The sequence below is a fragment of the Natrix helvetica genome (assembly GCF_964273705.1).
Source record: "Natrix helvetica genome assembly, chromosome: 1".
Classification (NCBI taxonomy): Eukaryota; Metazoa; Chordata; class Lepidosauria; order Squamata; family Natricidae; genus Natrix; species Natrix helvetica.
The window spans coordinates 54,518,302-54,537,365 of NC_138548.1; the positions used below are offsets into that span (position 1 = coordinate 54,518,302).

Consider the following 19,064-nt stretch of genomic DNA (forward strand, 5'->3'; position numbering starts at 1 on the left):
TTGCATTGGCTGTTTACCAACGAAAGCACACTGCTGATATGCTTAATTTCTGGTCCATCAAGATTCCCAGATATTTCTCACAAATGCTACTTTGGAGACAGGCACCTTTCATCTTTTATCTCTACATCTAGTTTTTTTTTCTGCCCTAACACAGAATCTTACATTTAATTGCATAATATTGGATTGGACTAAATATTCAAGTCCATCAAGATTCTTTTGAATTATGAACCTGTCTTCTGAGGTTCAAGGTTCAAAAGAATGTGAGTAGTTTTTCCCAGCTTTGTGCTGTCTGCAAACTGATGAGCCTTCTTTCTACCTCCTCCTCCGATTAAATTTATGAAAATGTTGCAGATCACTGTACCTAAGGCAGAATGCCTACTGCAGACATCTCTCCATGTACGTAAGATCCATGAAGGACGTAGCTTTCAACCAACTGTATGTCCCATTGCTTGCTAACCACCATTTGTGGTGTATTGTCTGGTAGGTGAAAAGTATAATTTTATCCCAACCATTATCACACGAGTTCATTCAAACTATAAAAACCTGTAAGCCAGAAGTGTCAACTCGTGGCCCATGGGCCAGATGTGTATCTCGCTGGCCATGCCGACCCCCATTTTAGCAAAGCGGGGTAAAGTTGCAATATGTCACATGAAGACAATGTGTTGTTGCGAGTTTGACACCAATGCTGTAAGCCAATATGCTGTTTCACCAGCTAAGAGATATATATGAAATATACTGATATGTCCTCAGGATGTGCCAAATTTAATACATCGTCATTCATACTACACATTTACCAGAAAAATGATAAATTTCACAATTTGTAGCTTTTCTCACAAGGAAGAAAATCACAGGAGGTGCTACTGAGAATTTTTAGTTATGTTTTTGGATCCATGTGTGGTAAATATACCAGACCTCAACTTTTATATTATCTTTTTCATTGTTTGATATTTGTACAACCTTGGTTTTAAAAGCCATTATCAATCAGTTAAATAAGACCAGTAATGATGGCAAATACTGTTGCATACCATTATCAAAGACTAGTGGAGTTTGCAATTATTTTAACATTGTGCACTGAATTTTAATCCTGGAAAGTTACGGAAATTCAGGATTGAATCTGTTTGCAACTTCCAGAATCACTGCCCTTGCTAGCTGGAAATTCTGTATATTATGCTGCAATCTTACGGCTACTAGAAAAGGCTAGTTTAGCACTACAGGTGACAACAAAAGCATAAAAAATTGTGTACATCTTGCAGTACAGTAACATACTGAATTAATGAAGGCTTCACCTTGACTAGGTTTTAACGCTGAATCATGACAGCTAGGCTGCCAATTAAAAGGAAGCAAATGGAACAAAGTGGGCTTCCCCCCTTCCCATGCATTAGCTGAAAACTATCAGCCAATGTTTGACAGAGGTTAATGAGGCCATAGAAACATAAGGCCAAGGGTCAAAGTTTTGCAGGGGCTATTGACAACAGCTATCAAGCCACAAAAATGACCACAGTACAAGAACAACCCCAAAATCAGTTCCTAGGTAGACAGAAGATATTAGGGTCACCCTTTCTTCCAGTCAATTTTGATAGGACCAAAGAAGATTCCAGAAAACAATCAATCAGAAAAACAACTTTCAGTCTGAACAAGTTTTGCATTTTGAAACACCTACACTCCTTTCAACAAAGAACTTTCTCTTTTTATCAAGGCTCATGGAATAAGCCAGCTATACTCAACTTCCTGAAGGCAAGAGCTGCCCTCAGCTTTTGAATATAGTGTCAAGTATGGTACCATCCAAAACCGTGATGGCGAACCTATGGCACATGTGCCACAGATGGCACGCAGCGCCCTCTTTGTGAGCATGCAAGCCTTCATCTCAGGTCAGCTCTGCCATGCGTGCACATATACCTCCCACTGGGCAGCTGGTCTTTGGGGCTCTGCTGTGCATGCACAGGGGTGGAGGCATGTGGGGGGGCTGCATATGCATATGTGGGGATGGGGCACATGCAGGAGTCACGCGTGCATGAGTGGGGGCAGGGCACATGAGTGGGCATGTGCCTGCACAGGAGCATGCAGTGGTGCTCATGCACAGGGGGCATGCAGGAGGGGCACGCAGATGCACTGGGGGCATGCATACATTGCATTTGGGGGGTTCAGGCATACCCGTATGCATTTACACCCGCGCGCTTTGGACACTTGGTCTGGAAAAGATTAACCATCACTGCTCTATAAGGTAAGTGGATTCAGGCAGTGAGGTCCAGACAAAAACTAAATCTGATTTTATATAATTAAAATGTAAAACAATTTCAAATTGAATTACTATTAATATGATTACATCCCATAAATGTAATATATTTCCCCCTTTGTTGCATTACTTATAAGCCATCACATAAGCCATTCACACATTGTAGTAAGTCCTATTACAGCAACGTGTACATTACAACTATCTAAGCTGCAAAACACTAGATGGCAACAAAGAGATTCAGAAGATTCTCTTTGCTGCACTCTAGTAATAATAATAATAATAATAATAATAATAATAATAATAATAATAATAATAATAATAATAATAATAATAATAATAATAATAATAATAATAAGTTTGAATTTATTAGCCGCTTCCTTTCCAAGTAGGACTCGGGGCGGCGTACAATGGGGCATATAAAACACAGAAAATATATAAAACACATAGGCGTACATACAGAACATACATACAAATACACGAACACGGACTCGGAGGAGGTAAACAATTTACATCATATAGACGGTTAAAAGACCCGCATTAAAATACCCCAATTGTAAAAACCCAATATAGAATTAAAATTTAACGTTTAAAATACAATTTAAAAACAGTTAGGAGGAATAAGAATAATTACGATTGAGCCAGGCCAGATAATTGAAAGAGGTGGGTCTTCAGCTGTACACGGAAGAAGCGGAGATCGGAAGTAATCCTGATGTCACGGGGGAGGTCATTCCACAGGGCTGGGCCCACCACAGAGAAGGCTCTGCTCCTGGGTGTCGCCCCCCGGCACTGTTTGGCGGACGGCACCCGGAGAAGTCCCTCTCTGTGTGAGCGAATTGGTCGTAGGGATGTGTGGGGCAGGATGCGATCCTGCATATAACTAGGCCCTGTGCCATGAAGCGCTTTAAAGATCATAATCAAAACCTTGAAACGCACTCGGTAGACCACAGGAAGCCAGTGCAGCTCGCGCAGGAGAGGTGTTACAGGGGAGTATCTAGTCCTCCCCATAATCACCCGCGCGGCCGCGTTCTGGACCAACTGTAGTCTCCGAGTGCATCTCAAGGGAAGCCCCATGTAGAGAGCATTGCAGTAATCCAGGCGAGACGTCACTAGCGCATGGGTGACTGTGCGTAGGGCATCCCGGTCCAATAAGGGGCGCAATTGGCGCATCAGGCAGACCTGATGGAACGCCCCCCTTGCCACGGCTGTTACATGGTTATCCATGGACAGCCGGGCATCCAGGAGGACGCCCAAATTGCGCACCTGTTCCATGGGGGCTAGTTGGACGCCCCCGATGGCCAGAGATGGAAGCACCTGGTTGAACCGGGAGGCCGGAAGCCACAGCCACTCCGTCTTGGAAGGGTTGAGTTTTAGTCGGTTGCCATCCATCCAGACCCGTACGGCCTCCAGACACCGGGACATCATTTCGACGGCCTCATTGGGGTGGTTCGGGGTGGAAATGTATAGCTGAGTATCATCAGCATACAGATGATATCCCACCCCAAAACCACGGATGATCTCGCCCAGCGGTTTCATATATGTGTTGAACAGGAGAGGCGAGAGCACCGATCCCTGTGGCACTCCACATGTGAGTGGCCTCCGGGTCGAACTCTGCTCCCCTGTCAACACACGTTGCGTCCGATCAGAGAGGTAGGAGCCAAACCACCGTAAGACGGTGCCCCTGACTCCCAGCCCCTCTAGCCGGTGCAACAGGATACCATGGTCGATGGTATCGAACGCCGCCGAGAGATCTAATAGGACCAGGATAGAGGAACAACCCCTATCTCTGGCCCTCCAGAGATCATCAACCAATGCGACCAAGGCCGTCTCTGTGCTGTGCCCGGGTCGGAAGCCGGACTGGCGCGGGTCTAGATAATCATTTTCCTCCAGGTGACGTGGGAACTGCTGTGCTACCACACTCTCTACAACCTTTGCTAAAAAAGGAAGGTTGGAGACTGGACGATAATTGACTAGGTCCGTTGGGTCCAGGGAAGGCTTCTTGAGCAGGGGCCTCACCACCGCCTCTTTCAAGGCGGCCGGTAGAGACCCCTCACCCAACGAGGCGTTCACCAGGCCCAGGAGCCAGTCGCGCGTAACCTCCCAGGATGCCAGTACAAGCCAGGAGGGACACGGGTCCAATAAACATGTGGTGGGTCGCAGACGTCCACGCAACCTGTCCAAATCCTCGATGGCAACCGAGTCAAACTCCTCCCAAAGCGGTCCCTCAAGACTCGCAACGGGCGTCTCCACTGAACCACTGAAAGGGGTCCATCCCATCCGGATTTGAGCGACTTTGTCCTGTAGATAATTCCCAAACTCCTCTGCTCTGCCCTGTAGTGGGGCTTCCCGTGGTCTCTCAAACAAGAGGGAACGGGTCACCCGAAACAGGGCAGCAGGGCGGTTATCTGCAGACGCAATAAGAGCGGCACAATGTTGACGTTTGGCCGCTCTTAATGCCACAAGGTACGTCTTCAAATATGCTCGTACCTGTGCTCGGTCAAATTCGGAACGGGAGGATCTCCAACGACTCTCTAGGCGTCTCTTGTGGCGTTTCATCACCCTTAGCTCCTCGGTAAACCAAGGTGCCAGGGTGGTTCGTCGCCGCAGGAGAGGCCGCAAAGGCGCCACCCGGTCTAGGGCCCCGGCAGTCGCACTATTCCATGCGTCTACCAGGTCCTCCACTCGGGGGCGGGTCAGGTCCACAGTAGGTGGCCCAAGTTCCGTCTGGAACCTATCCGGTTCCATCAGGCGCTTGGGGCGGAACCATCTAATACCTTCCAGTTCCGCCTCCTCGCGGCGGGGGGTAGCACCAGGGAAGTCCAGCCGGAGAAGTGAGTGATCCGACCATGACAGGGGAATAGTGTCTAGATCCCCTATTCCCAGATCACTCGTCCACTGGCCAGAGACAAAAACAAGGTCCAGGGTGTGGCCTCCCTCGTGAGTAGGGCCCTGAATTAACTGGGTCAGGTCCATGGCTGTCATGGAAGCCATGAACTCCCGAACCCCCTCAGACGCTTCTCCCATCGACGGCAGATTAAAATCCCCCATCACTAAAAGTTTGGGGGTCTCAACCGCCACCGATGAGATCAGCTCAAGGAGTTCGGGCAGGGCCGCTGAAGTATAGCGAGGAGCCAGGTATACTATCAGCAGGCCCAACTGCCTCCCTGGGCCCCATCTCACGACGAGGGACTCACACCCGGATGTCTGCGGCACAGTGAACTCTCTCGGCTCTAAGTCTTCCCGGATAATCACAGCTACCCCACCGCCCCTTCCCTGGGCCCGAGGCTGGTGAAATGCTCGATAACCTGGTGGGCACATTTCCACAAGGGGTAGACCTCCCTCGTGGCCCAACCAGGTCTCGGTTATTCCGGCGAGGTCCGGCTCCCCCTCCAAAATTAGATCGTGGATGAGGGGGGCCTTATTGACAACGGACCTCGCATTGCATAACAGCAGTCTCAGGCCTTGGGTCTGTAGGTCCTGACCACCTAGTATGCAGGGGTTGGTACAAACGACCGGGAATGACCAAAAGCCCCGGTCTCCCAACCGACTACGTGCTCTTAAGTTGTCCTCACACCTGCCCCTCCCCACGACTGTTGGTATTAAGGAGCCCTGAACAGGAATGCTATCTTCCCTCTCCTCCCCCACTCCGCTCCCTCCTCTTTCGACCACACCTAAGTGCCTGGCTCTACCATCCCTCCTAACCGGTTCCCCCCCCCACCCCTAGAACCCCTTACAATTTTTAAAAAAGATTTTATTAAAAAACCCCTCAATGTGCGCTTCCTCCACCTCTCTGGGTTAATAAACCCGTCCTCGAGGTGGGTCCTAGAAAGGGCAGGAGGACATAACTGCGAGAGGGGGGATTCTCGCAATAAAATAAGGTCAGACCTCGCATACATGACAAATAGTAGATAGTAAATACGCCGGGCTACAGAAGGATTCTGGGTGCTGAGATGTTAAATAAGTCTACCCGTAGAAATCATAACGAACGGCAACTAAGATCACAAAATGAGAAAAGAAGGGGAAAGAAATCGGTAGAAGTAGCTAAAAATAAATAGGCCCACCATAGGGGTTAGGCAGTTCTTCAAAGTCCATAAGTTAGGCAGTTCTTCAAAGTCCATAGGGGGGTGAGCAGGTGATTCATAGCGACAGGGGGGGGGGGAATTCAAATAGTTCCCCGTAGTTCTTCCAAGCCCCTGATAGTAAAAATTCTCAGAGACTATACGACGGCAGGTGAACAAGCCCTGATGGGGAGGGGGTGGTGTCAGCGGCTCACCGTGCATCTTTCAAGCGCCAGCGTCGCCACCGCGCCATTTCAGAAGGCCTCTATTATTCATTCCGATGCCCTCCGCAAATCCAACATCCCCGGTGACTCAGATATTTCATAATGGATGTTTCGCGCCCAGCTCCAACCTCCCACGATGTCCACTGGGCTTCTAGAAGGCTCGGGGCACCCGGCGGGTCCAGCGGGTCGGGGGGTTGATGTTTAACGCCCCCCGATGGTCTTCCGGGCCGCCTCTGCCACCAACATCTCCCTCCACCACCTCTCATATGGGACGCCATCGTATCCCCCGTCACTAACCGCTCAGGGCGTCGTTGATCTTGCCTCAGGCTGTCGTAGCTGTCGTGGCTTGTAAAAAATGCCCGCAAACGCCAGCCAGATAGATCGAAGTGTTAGAATCAAAACGACAGCTCCAGCAGCCGACGACGCCTGCAATCCCCCCAGGAGTAAGCCGACGCGCCCAAACGCCAAACGCCAAAACGCCGACCGCCATTTCCCAGCTCACTTCAGGTTTCAAGCTCGATTTACTTTCTTCCGCCTTTCTGTGCCGTCCGGCCACCCTGGGGGACCACTAGGGTCCAGAAATAAGCCAGGGTGGTCATTGAGTAGATTCGTGGTCCTCCAGCTCATCTACGGGCCAGCAGCACCCAGCCCAGGTCAAAAGAGCCCCCGCAAAAACACGGAGCTCAGAGGCTGACCGCCATCCTCCAGGAAGCTCCTCCTCCTTCTCCTAATGATCTGGATATGTGGAAGTCCTGGTTTGGTAGCCCTAGGATGGGTCCTAAGCACCTTGGTGGAAGGGTGAATTTTAACTGCTTGAGTCTGAGATTGCTAAGATTTAGCTTGTCAGTCTTAAGAACTATCAGAGATAAGGGAATTGCCTGGGGAAAAGCCACCAACACATCACTAAATTCATGAATAAGAGACTAGTACTAAATCTCCAGCCTTACCTTTTGTATCGTTTAGCCATTTTCTTCTGTATTACAAACTGGACAAGACTGTGTCATGCAAGTTTCCACAGTATCCTCAGAATCACCCGATATCTACTTACTGCAACTCAGTATTTGGCCTCTCTTTTAATGCCTAAATTATACTAAAGGAGTATATGAATCAATATGAATCTATATTGGCTTCTGCTTATATTATTGTATATTGTCAGAAATTAGTTGTTTTCTAGCCTAGCAAATTGGAATCTTAATACTGGATGGCATTACTGCAAATGTTATTTCACTGCTGTGTCTCGCTTCTATTCTTGGCTTCAAAGCTAGGGACATTCTTGAAAACATAGAAGAAATTGTTACACGGGCCACATAGATAAAGGAACCAAGCTAGTAGAAGAAATTGTTACACGGGAATAGCAGGCCGCATAGATGAAGGAACCAAACTAGGGAGTTTTCCTGGCTCATAAATCCTTAAAGCATTCTGCCCAAAAACAACTTGGCAAAGGGGGGGCAGCCATCCCCTACACAAGGCTATAGGAATGCTCCATAGATAAGGTAGACAGAGACAGGAGCTTGAACAAAAGAACGCTTTAAAGATCACATTGGTAACGAATCTTTGTCTCTGATTGGATAAACTAGCAAATTGGAACAAAGTTTATTGTTTCTTTCTGCCTAAAATGTATATAATACTCTGAGCCACTCTTGCAGGATGTGGCTATTCCTTACATGCATTTGTTTGTATGTTTTGGATATAGTTTTGTCAACCAGCTTTTGCTATGGCCATAAATAAAAGCTGACACTTTTTGCAAGCCTCGTCTCGAGTCTCACTCTTTTTGGCATTTGGGTGGCTCGGAGAAACCTTACAATAGCTCTCAACTTACAACAGTTCATTTAATGACCGTTCAAAGTTACAACAACACTGAAAAAAGGGACTTATGTCCATTTTTCACACTTATGACAACTGCAGCATCCCCATGGTCATGTGATTTATATTCGGATCCTCGACTACTGAGTCACATTTATCACAGTGACAAGCAAAGTCAAGGGAAAAAGAGTGTCATGCCCCCATCAGAGCCTGTACGCGCGGAGGACGATGAGCCAGAGCTGTGGCCTACAGAGAGTGAGGGGGCAGCTTCAGAGGAATGTGGGGAGGAGCAGGACAAGGCAGCCCAGGGCCCCTCTGGCTTGGGACAGCTTGCCAGCAGGGAGGAATGGGGGCAAGAATTTGCTGGCTGACGAACTCTGGGAGTTGAAGGCCACAAGTCTTAAAGTTGCCAAAGTTGGAGACCCCTGATCTAGACCACACCAAGAAGGAAAGATCAGAGAATCATTGGATCTTGTTCCAGAAGAAGATATTCTGCCAGTGTGGGAAATTGCCAGCCAGGTATAATTAAAACACTAATGTCTAAACAGGGAGGAACAAAGTAAACTACACAGAGACAGCAATAAGCTTAAGCTAAGCACATGTCAACTAGAGAAGAGTTAATCTAGAAACACAAGTTTACTAGCACAAGTAATAGTAAATCAGTGTTGCCTCTTATCCCTTTATGACCAAAGAAGAAAAGGAGGATGGATATACACTTGTTTAAATGCGTAATTGAAAACTGCATAATTAGCTTTGCACTCTTGAAATTGAAACTAACAAACTTCCAATTACCTCCTTCCATTTCTTTTCCTGAATTGTTCTGTTTCCTTTGAGAGAACCACACTGCTATATACAGCCCCCAAATGAAACAAGGGCCCCAAGATAAGGCGCTGATTAAGTTCAAATCCTGATTGCACACAGATTACAGTAATAACCTTTGAGTTCCCAATTTCCGTTTTCTATGCTTAGCAGGAACTCTTAGTTTTCAAACCAATAGGGATGCTCAAGCAGGGAATATACAGCATTTGGGAATCTGCTATCAAAAGGCAAGTCAGGAACAATCATACTTTCTGAGTAAGCTTTAATTAGTTTTTCCTACTCTTGGCTTCTTTCCTAAAGCCTCCTTGCTGCTCTCTGGGTATTTTTTCCTGTGAAGTAATCAGAGTCTAAAGAAGCCTGGCTCTCAGTTTTAAATTCTACTTTGAATTCACAACCAAAATGTTGAAAGCAGCATATACACACAGTGAATTTGGAGCTGTTAATATCCCATCCAAAGGAGATGTCCTATGAATTTCATGTACAATAATATCCCTTTATGGTCTAGTTCTTTCTCTCATCCACATCTAACAGCATTGTTTGAAGATCCCTATCTCACCAGTTTAACCAGGGCTCAAACTCTCCCAGCACAAAGATTACCAAATCTCTATTTTGTTTTTATATATTTATTTTGTATAGCCAATCTCACATTTGTGACTTCTTTTTGTAATGCCTCATCCAACTTCTAATGCTGTTTTTTAAATCTGTTGCTGCCTTTCTCTGTCTGTTAGGAATATTAGAAACTGGCATACAATACAGGGATGAAATGCTACCAGTTTGGACCAATTCGCTCGAACCAGTAGTAAAAATGCTAACAGTTCGCCCGAATCGGTGGTAAAAAAAATGCTACTGGTTCAGGCGAACCGGTATTTCCGACGATCAGCTGTGGCACGTGATTTATATTAGCTAGAATCATCAGATTTCTGCTTTCTAGCTAATTTAAATTGTCCGTCAAAGCTGATCGTCAGAATAGAAGGTCCTGTACATGCACGGAGGCGGCGCATGCGCTCACATTGCCCGAACCGGTAGCAAAGGTATGTTGATTTCACCCCTGATACAATACTATACTGTTTAATATTCTAGAAGACTGGTGGTCTTCTAAGCAAGTAGTTTTCTTCTTTTAGAGCATATGTAGGTGTATCAAATGCTGAAAAAATGTCAACATTATAAGTGATTACTTGAGCGATTTCTCTTGGTGCAGAAGAGATAATTGGCACTTTCTTGAATCTGTTGAAAGAACCCCTGTAAGTGTTCCTATAGCCTTTTTCACATATGTTATTTTTGCAAATACATGTACATAATCGAATCAAGAATACACAATACTGACCATGGACATTTCATGATAAAGCCATTCAACACTGAGATCTTTATTATTTATTTACAGGATTTATAGGCTGCCTATATCATTCTATTCCTCTAGGAGGCTCACACTAATCCATGGGTGTCAAACTCACCATCACGTGATGTATTGCAACATTTTCCCCCTTCACAGAGCTGGGATCGGCATGGCCTGGACACATCCGGCTCATGGGCCCCCAGTTTGACACTCCTGCACTAATCTATATGGCATAATTAAAACATATTCTTCCCCACAGATGCCGGACTAAATAGCTCTCATAGTTCACCCCCCATCCTAACCCAATGCTTGGGGGAAGATCTTCACAGCGCTCTGGTGGGCTAAAAGCGTAGGGTGCCTTTGATCTTCAGGACCAGGGCAGCACCAAGAAGGCATGCCTCCTAGGTCTTCTCAGATGGCAACATTTAAGGAATGGCACCCAGAGCACCCACCCTATCTAACCTTGTAGGACAGTCAGACATTCTCAGGGATTCATGACAGGATGAAAGCTCTATTTTAATCCAAGGTTGGCTTTAAATTAGGGATTGGCAATGTCTAATAGCCAAGGGATCACTTATGGAGAGAAAAATGGGAGCTGGGTTATTTTTTACCCCAACTGTTTTTTACTATTTTTCTAATAGATTAACTATCATTGCAAACATAGTTGTTTTCATGGTTTTTCTGCCCCAAATTATGGAAATCTATAACCTGGATCAGACAGGGTTGTAGGGGGCCACAAAAAAGAAAACTGCCTCTTGGGACTCAGATTGCTAATCCATCTTAAATCTTCTGCTTAAATTCAGGCTTAGCTGCATTTTTATTTATCATTCATAAGAACACAAGAGCTCTTCTGGATTAGGTCAATGGTTTCCTTAGCCCCTCATTCTACATCCCACTCGGGTTAGCCCAACACTTCTGGAATATTTAGAAGGATTAATTTACATGAAGACAAAAGCCTACTCTTAAGAGTTTTAACTTCAACATTTAAAAAATACCTTGCCTTTAAATTCAGCTATCACTTTAATGTATGATTGATAAGGATGTGTTAGGTGTTTGGTTCTGAACTGAGAAATGTGCTTTGGATCTTTCATGGATCATTTTGATGTCTTTCTCAGCAGCATCTTAAATCAACTGCATTTTTGTTTGTCTCAAAGAACATGGCTGCTTTCAGATGTTACTGACAAGCTTAGTAAGTACACCCATGCCTGACCTAAAGTATTCTTGCTGCTTCAGATATAATTTTTGCTCTCTTGGGAAAGAGACAATACTAACAGAAAGGCCTGCTTGCCACTTGCCGCTAAATAAATATTTTCATTTCTTCAGATTCGTTAGACTATTAAGGCCTCAGCAGAGGCAGCATCATGGTGACTTTCCTGGTCTCAGTAGAAAAGCAAAGTTCAGCTTGGTGAGTTACTTATATAGAGACTACCAGAAACTACTGTAGGCTAGATAGAGAAGACAAAAAAATCTGAGAACAAATTAATAACAAAACATGTTTGTATTGTTATAAATACAAACCAGGGATAAAATGTTACTGGTTCGGACCAGTTTGCCCAAAATCGGTAGTAAAAAAAAATGTTACCGTTTCGGGCGAACCTGTAGCTCTGACGATCAACTGTGTGACAATCAGCGGTGTGCACGCGCATGAAGTGTGCATTTGGCATGCAAAGGGTGCATGCACGCGCGAAGCAAACCGGTAGCAGACTTCAGAGCATTTCTCTCCTGGTACAAACCCTATAAGTCAGGGGTGTCCAAACTTGGGAACTTTAAGACTTGTGGACTTCAATTCCCAGAATTCCCCAGCCAGCCATGCTGGCTGGGGAATTCTGGGAGTTGAAGTCCACAAGTCTTAAAGTTCCCAAGTTTGGACACCCCTGCTATAAGTAGACTGCATGGAAGGCTCCATGAAATCATCTGGCGTTGAGTTGACCTGAATGAATTAAAAGAGCTGAGGTTTGACCTGAAAAAATTATAAACATAATTTATGGTTGGCCTTTTTTTTTTTTTTAAGCTGGCTTCAAGAATTTAATGCATTTTAATTTTTATATTATTATGATTATTTTGGATTGCAGCTTTCCATTTTATTTTTATGATTGTTCAGATTTAATATCCTCTGGGCAAACATTTTCATTTCCATTACAAATTGGAGTAAAAAGTTTCAGAATCCAGTTCTTTTGCCATTTGACTCTAATGAAATTTTAGCAGTATTATATAGATTCTTGTTTTATTCAAGGATACTTGAATTCAAGATAAATATGGTGATTATTTAGTTAGAAATAATGTTTTATAATATGATATGATAGCAGTGTTCCAATATTTCAGGTGTTGCCCACAAAGAAGGCAGGACAAGAAGCAATTGATGGAAACTAATCAATGAAATAAGCAACCTAGAACTAAGGAGAAATTTCCTGACAGTTAGAACAATTAATCAGTGGAACAACTTGCCTCCAGAGGTTGTGACTGCTTCAACACTGGAAATTTTTAAGAAGAGATTGGACAACCATTTATCTGAAATGGTATAGTATTTCCTGCCTGAGCAGGGAGTTGGACTAGAAGACCTCCAAGGTCCCTTCCAACTCAGTAATTTTATTCTTAATAACATTTTTTTAAAAATAGATATTATTTATATTTATATGGAACAACATAAGCACTGGTGTGAAATTGTTTTAAATACTATGAAAAAATGTATTGCACTTAAAATGTACTTAATTTAGCAACAACAAAATTCACACTTAGTAAACATCTCAGATAATATTTTAAAAAGCTTGGTTGTGTTCTTTTCATTGATAAGACCACTATTCATTAGTTGGAACATCATTCATATTGCCTGTTTTTCTGATGTCTTGGAGTAAAAACTCTAGAATCCTTGACATGATTTTTAATAGCCATTGTGCTTACCAAGCATGTACAGAATGTAGCATATGGAATTTATCTACAATCTAAGTCTATAAATATATCATATATGCAGAAGCAGGTAGCCAAGAGTATTTTAAAACATTGGGAGAACAAAGCTATTATAAACTTGAAGAAATATATTGCATATTTTTGTAAATATCTGAAATGGCTTTTTTTCATAAGGCACGAAAGATTTTTTTCCTAGCAATTTAGTCAAATTTGCTTGATCTGTTTTGCCTAGAGTTATGGGTTTTTTTGTTTTGATTTGTTTAATGTAATTTTTGTATATTATGTATGTTATAATTATGTCAGTTCAGATCATATAAAACAGTAAAAACTGAAATCTAATAAATAAGTTTATATTTTTGTCATTTGTTTTATTTTAATTATTTAAATATTCAGATTTTGGTATATTTGTTGGATTTTATAGAATGCATTGTGTTTTAATTGAAAGGCAATATGTTTAGAAAAAGATAATGAAGAAAACATACTTCGATTTATTACTTTTGGAAAATTTTATATTATAGGTTTTGTCAATCAAGACAATTAAGGAATGCCTATTTGATAAATTCTGATCACTATTAATGATAAATCCAGAGCAAATGAATTAGGCTTGACAGGTTCACTAGAAAAATGTTGTACAACTTGGCATCATTTCAACTTCTGCAAGAGCAGAAGCAAATCTGACTGAGAAATGTCAGTCAGAACAAATACTGAGAATATCTACCCTGATACCATGGCAGATGTTATTTTTAATTGGGCTATTCAGTACTATCCAAAAAGCTACAACAGCTGCTGTTGTTAGTTTGCTGTGTTATTTTTCATTTCTTTAGATACATTAATCATCTAGGCAACTTTTTTTTTACCACCACACCCCCTTTAGGCATATTAATTTGTTCCAACCTTCAACCATTGTTCTCTACTGATCTTTAGCCAATGATATCACGATTATTACTACTAACCCCATCAATAAGTTTTATAATTGCCATAGTTACCATATATGCCATCCGGGCTATCAAAAGTTTCATGAAAGATGGATGTTAAATTGAAATTAGATTGCTAAATTAGAGATTCCATTGATTACTTAAGAATGCCTTGTATTAGTCTCTGTCCCTCCACTATTGACTCTTTACCTGTGATTTGACATATTCATACTCTTCTGTCCCACGTGGAAAATTTCGAAGAGAAGTGAGGTAGTCAAAAGTAATCACTGCTGTCTAGAAAACAACCCAGACACAAAATCATAAACCACACTCTGTTTCCTAGTGTAAAAAGCATTTTGACACTTTTGATTATATATGTAGAAATATAGCCCTTCAGTTAGACCTTTCTACCTTAGAATCATGACAGAACAAAACTAAACTTTGTTGTCCAAACCCTTGAATTTTTCTTCTACCCATCTTTTAGAACTGCATCATAATTCATAATATTGGTGTCATATATGTTCTCACAGTGACTAAATCTTACTTGTTAGTATCGATATGTATCATACATCAGAGCAATGCACTGAGAAAGAGAGAAGAGTCCATAGGATGCAATATCTGGAGCAAATGTCTTTTCTATAGTACTTTTTCTTTTCATTAGACTATCTCACCAACATGATATCCTTCAAATGTGTCAATCTCCATGTCTATCTTTGGGAAGCCTAACACACTTGGAAAATACCAGGCCAAGAAAGGGGATTTAAAAATCAGTAGAGTTATGTAATTAAGAATGTTTTGCAATATGCTTTTATGACAAAGATTTTGGACCTTTAACAATGTCATGACAAGCAGAATCCCCAAACACTGTGCTTTCTCTGCCATGGAAAAAGAGTGATGTAAAAAAAAATGAGCCTGCATTTAAAAGCAAAGACTATTAAGAGAAAAAAAAGAGTAGTATTGTAATCCTAAATTTAAAATAGAATAGAATAGAATAGAATAGAATTCTTTATTGGCCAAGTATGGTTGGACACACAAGGAATTTGTCTTTGGTGCATATGCTCTCAGTGTACATAAAAAGACAAGATACATTCGTCAAGAATCATAAGGTACAGCACTTAATGATAGTCATAGGATATAAATAAGCAATCAGGAAACAATCAATATCAATATAAATGGTAAGGATACAAGCAACTAAGTTACAGTCATGCAGTCATAAGTGGGAGGAGATGAGTAATAGGAAGGTTGGGACTAATAGTAATAGTAATTACTATAGTAATTATTTAGAGGTTGGGCGGGGAGGGCAAACAATGATTTTGTATTTTTTACCAGAGGCCAGCATTGAAAATATGCTTTTCAATGACTGACATCAACTGTGAATCAGAAAAATCCACGTTAAATATATAATGTTAGCAAATATACTCTCAGAAATCAATTTCTCTTTTTAAATGATTCATCATTTTTAACCCTAAATGTTTTGTATTAAGTATGAAACTTACTGTGGCAACAGCTCTGCCTATTCGAACAACTCCAAAATCATTGGGATCCAGATGTTTGTTGCTGTGCATGTATAAACCAGTAGTGGCCCCTACTCCAGTGACAAGTGACACTAGTTTTAAAGCTCTTCTGGCCATGATGGCAAACTGCATGGAAATAAAAATAGGGGAAACATGAACCTGCAGCATAGACGCCACATATGGCAAAAAGGCAAATAGGCCTCGTGTTTCATTAATTAGATCTATGCACTTCCTTTATTTGTCCAAGTAGATTAAAACAACCATAGGCATACTATATAAAGGTACTTTCTCAGGATGACAGGCATTAAGCTCACCAGAAATGTAAACAGGCTTCTTCTAAATAACAGAAATGCAGAGGCAGAGGTATTAGGTGGGGGGGGGGGGGAAAGAACTATATTTTCAAGTACAAATTTTCAAACTCAAATAAATAACATAGATGGCCGCACAATCTTCCAACTGAGTCTTTCTACTCAGCTAAGGGAAGAGATTTCTATATCAGATATTGTTATTTAATTGAAATGACTAATATTTTATGCCTGATTTGTTCTTAGGTTTTCTGTTTGAAAGATTTTTTTTTTCCAGCCGCAATGTAGACACTTCTCTTATTCTCACTTTTTTCCTATATTTCCTTTTGTTGTCATTTTTTAAAAGAATTTGTGCCTTGAAAACTCCATCTGGTATTCTACTTATTCTCACCTGAAGTCAAATGGGCCCATTTGTATTATTGAGGTTCCTAAATTACTGCAATACTTAGCCCAGGATGGTAGCATCAGTGGGGAACCTGAGCTATTGAAAGACACCTGTGAGGGAGGGGGTTGCAATAAAGTGAGAGTTATTAAACTATAAGGTAAAAGGAATCATTAGAATAAATTGCTTTAGCAATTTTCTACGTGGCATTGGTAGAGCTCTAGCATGTCAGAGCTTAGGAAAAGCTTAAAACCTTGTCAGCCTCAGAATATGTTTCCAATATTCAGATGCTAAGCCTGAGAAGAGCCTTGATTTCATGGGAATGACAAGTTAGTTAAGTTTAGCAGACTAGTAGTGTAAGCACAACCTTTTTGAGGTCATTTATAAACAGTTTCTACTTATTTGGATGAGTGTTTGTGATTTCTCTATGTCCAGCTTTTAGTGTTATATTCAAAGTAATGTAGTATTAGGCAGTGAAATGACAACTCTGAAAAAAGCAGGTGTTTTCAAAATTCAATTCAACTGTAGTAAAAATATTTAAGTCACTGTTCTGATTATCCAGGCTATTTACTATTTAAATTGCTCATTAGCAATTCAAGAACAACTTTGCAAAGATATACTGATAGTTTAAATCTTTATTCTCTCTCTCCAAGTTTCCTAAAATTAAAAATAGTTCTTTACAGACATTCAGTAATCTCTTGGGAATAGTCAACCTTAATTAGTAAAATTTGCAAATATTGAAAATGTGTTTTCTACACTGACATTTTAACAAGTACCCATCAAACTAATCCCAATGAAAAGCTTATATAGTGGCAGAAAATACTAAAAAGAAAACTTTGTAGTTAACATAGCCAAAGGAAAATGTCTATGGAGATTCTCAGCCATCCAGGTCATGGTTGTCCCAAAGGTGCTTTTTCAAGAGGCAACTGGACTTTCTGGTCTTCCTTTGAAGACATTTCACTTCTCATCCAAGAAGCTTCTTCAGCTCTGGCTGGATGGTGGGGAATGGAAGGCATTCCACAAATTTCTTCCATTCCCACCATCCAGTCAGAGCTGAAGAAGCTTCTTGGATTCTCTCTTTATGGGGAAAATACATACACATACTGCAATCTAAGAGTGCCTTTCCCCATTTCAAGCTTCTCCCCACTGCTGGGTGCTATCCACTCATCCCCAAGTCAGCAGAAAACTATGACATTTACTGTTCCTACTATTGACAACTAACCCTATATTGCCTTTATTTTGAGTCACTGCTGTCTCCCCTCCAAGATTTTAGGTTACTTGCGGATTCCCTTAGTCTGTTATTAAAGGGGGTTGGGGGAGAAACACTACTTTAACATTGATACAGCTAAGAACCTAAGTCTATTTTACTCTTAGGCAGGGGACAAGAGGAAGATATCATAAGAACCCAACTCAAAAACCCCTATGTTGGTGGAACATTTTGCGGTATGGTTACGTGCAAATGGCAAAAAGCTGTTAATTCCCAGACAAAATGTATCTATTCAATAAGTCATCTGCAAATCTTCAAATTTCACTTTTTTATGTGTATGCTTATTAAGAACGTACATAGAACCCCGTTACTAAGTGTAAGGAAATTGCATTATGACAAAGGTAGACAAAATTATAACTACTTTTGATAGAATTTAATATTTAATATTGTATCTGATAAATATAAAAAAATCTATGTATCTTACCAGAAAAATATCTGTTCAACTCTGCCTCTAAAAATACCAAAGAATATGAACACTGAAACATTCTGAAAACGGCTAGTCTACAAGCTTTTCTTGCAATGACAACTATCAATAACTGTCTATTCAAAAGTAAGCAACTGAATTTGGCATGACTGTGCTCCATGATAAAAGGTAGAAGAATTGGGGGGAAGGGAAATATGCTCCACTGATTTTCACGCAGTTGATTCCTAACTAGATACGTAATACAGGATTGTTTATTCATATTTATTTTTTGATTTGATTTGATTTGTGCACTGCCCATCTGAGGTGACTCTGGGCAGCTTTAAACATTACAATGATAAAGCAATAACTGATAAGTTACAGTTAAAAGTACATTCTTGATAATATTGCTGTACTATTAGGTTGTAAATTTTTAAAGTTTAATATCACTACATTCCTAACTCAACATTCTCACACACACATCACATGGTTACTTTTCCACAGCATTTAATGAGCTGGTCTCAGCATATACAGCAAAACCACTTTTCTTTAAAGTGAATCATAATGATCATGGAGTAGACTTTCTTCTAAGCATGGTAGAATCTTCAAAAGGAATCTTTATGTTCAGCTCCCTGAATCATATTTAGTATATTCTAATGTAATTGATATTCTCTTTTCCTCTTTCATATGTAGCTTTTGAGCACAGCACACAAGAAATATTGTATTGAGGGTACCTTGTCCATTAAGGTTTATCATAATAAATGTTCATATTAAAACTGTTAAAATATCCTGGATCATATTAGTCCTCATTACACGTGAGAACCCTTTTAACCGCCTTATGAAGTAAGAATCGGAAGCAGATCGACTGATAAAATCTGTAATAGAAAATATTCAGGTGGATTTTATTTGGG

General features: G+C 41.4%; 1 protein-coding gene across 3 annotated transcripts in view; it reads right to left on the reverse strand.

Annotated features, from left to right (window-relative positions):
• ADCK1 (aarF domain containing kinase 1) overlaps window positions 1-19,064 on the reverse strand; it is a 130,744-nt gene that overhangs the window by 111,122 nt on the left and 558 nt on the right. For 2 of the 3 annotated variants that reach the window (XM_081966846.1, XM_081966844.1), the window contains exons 2-3: window positions 15,782-15,925; window positions 14,496-14,579 (exon numbers count right to left, since the gene is read on the reverse strand). In XM_081966846.1, coding sequence (XP_081822972.1) covers window positions 14,496-14,579; window positions 15,782-15,916 — 219 coding nt within the window. In that variant the 5' untranslated portion in view covers window positions 15,917-15,925. Of the gene's footprint in view, window positions 1-14,495; window positions 14,580-15,781; window positions 15,926-16,495; window positions 16,601-19,064 lie in introns of those variants that run through there. The other variant, XM_081966845.1, reaches the window with a different exon arrangement.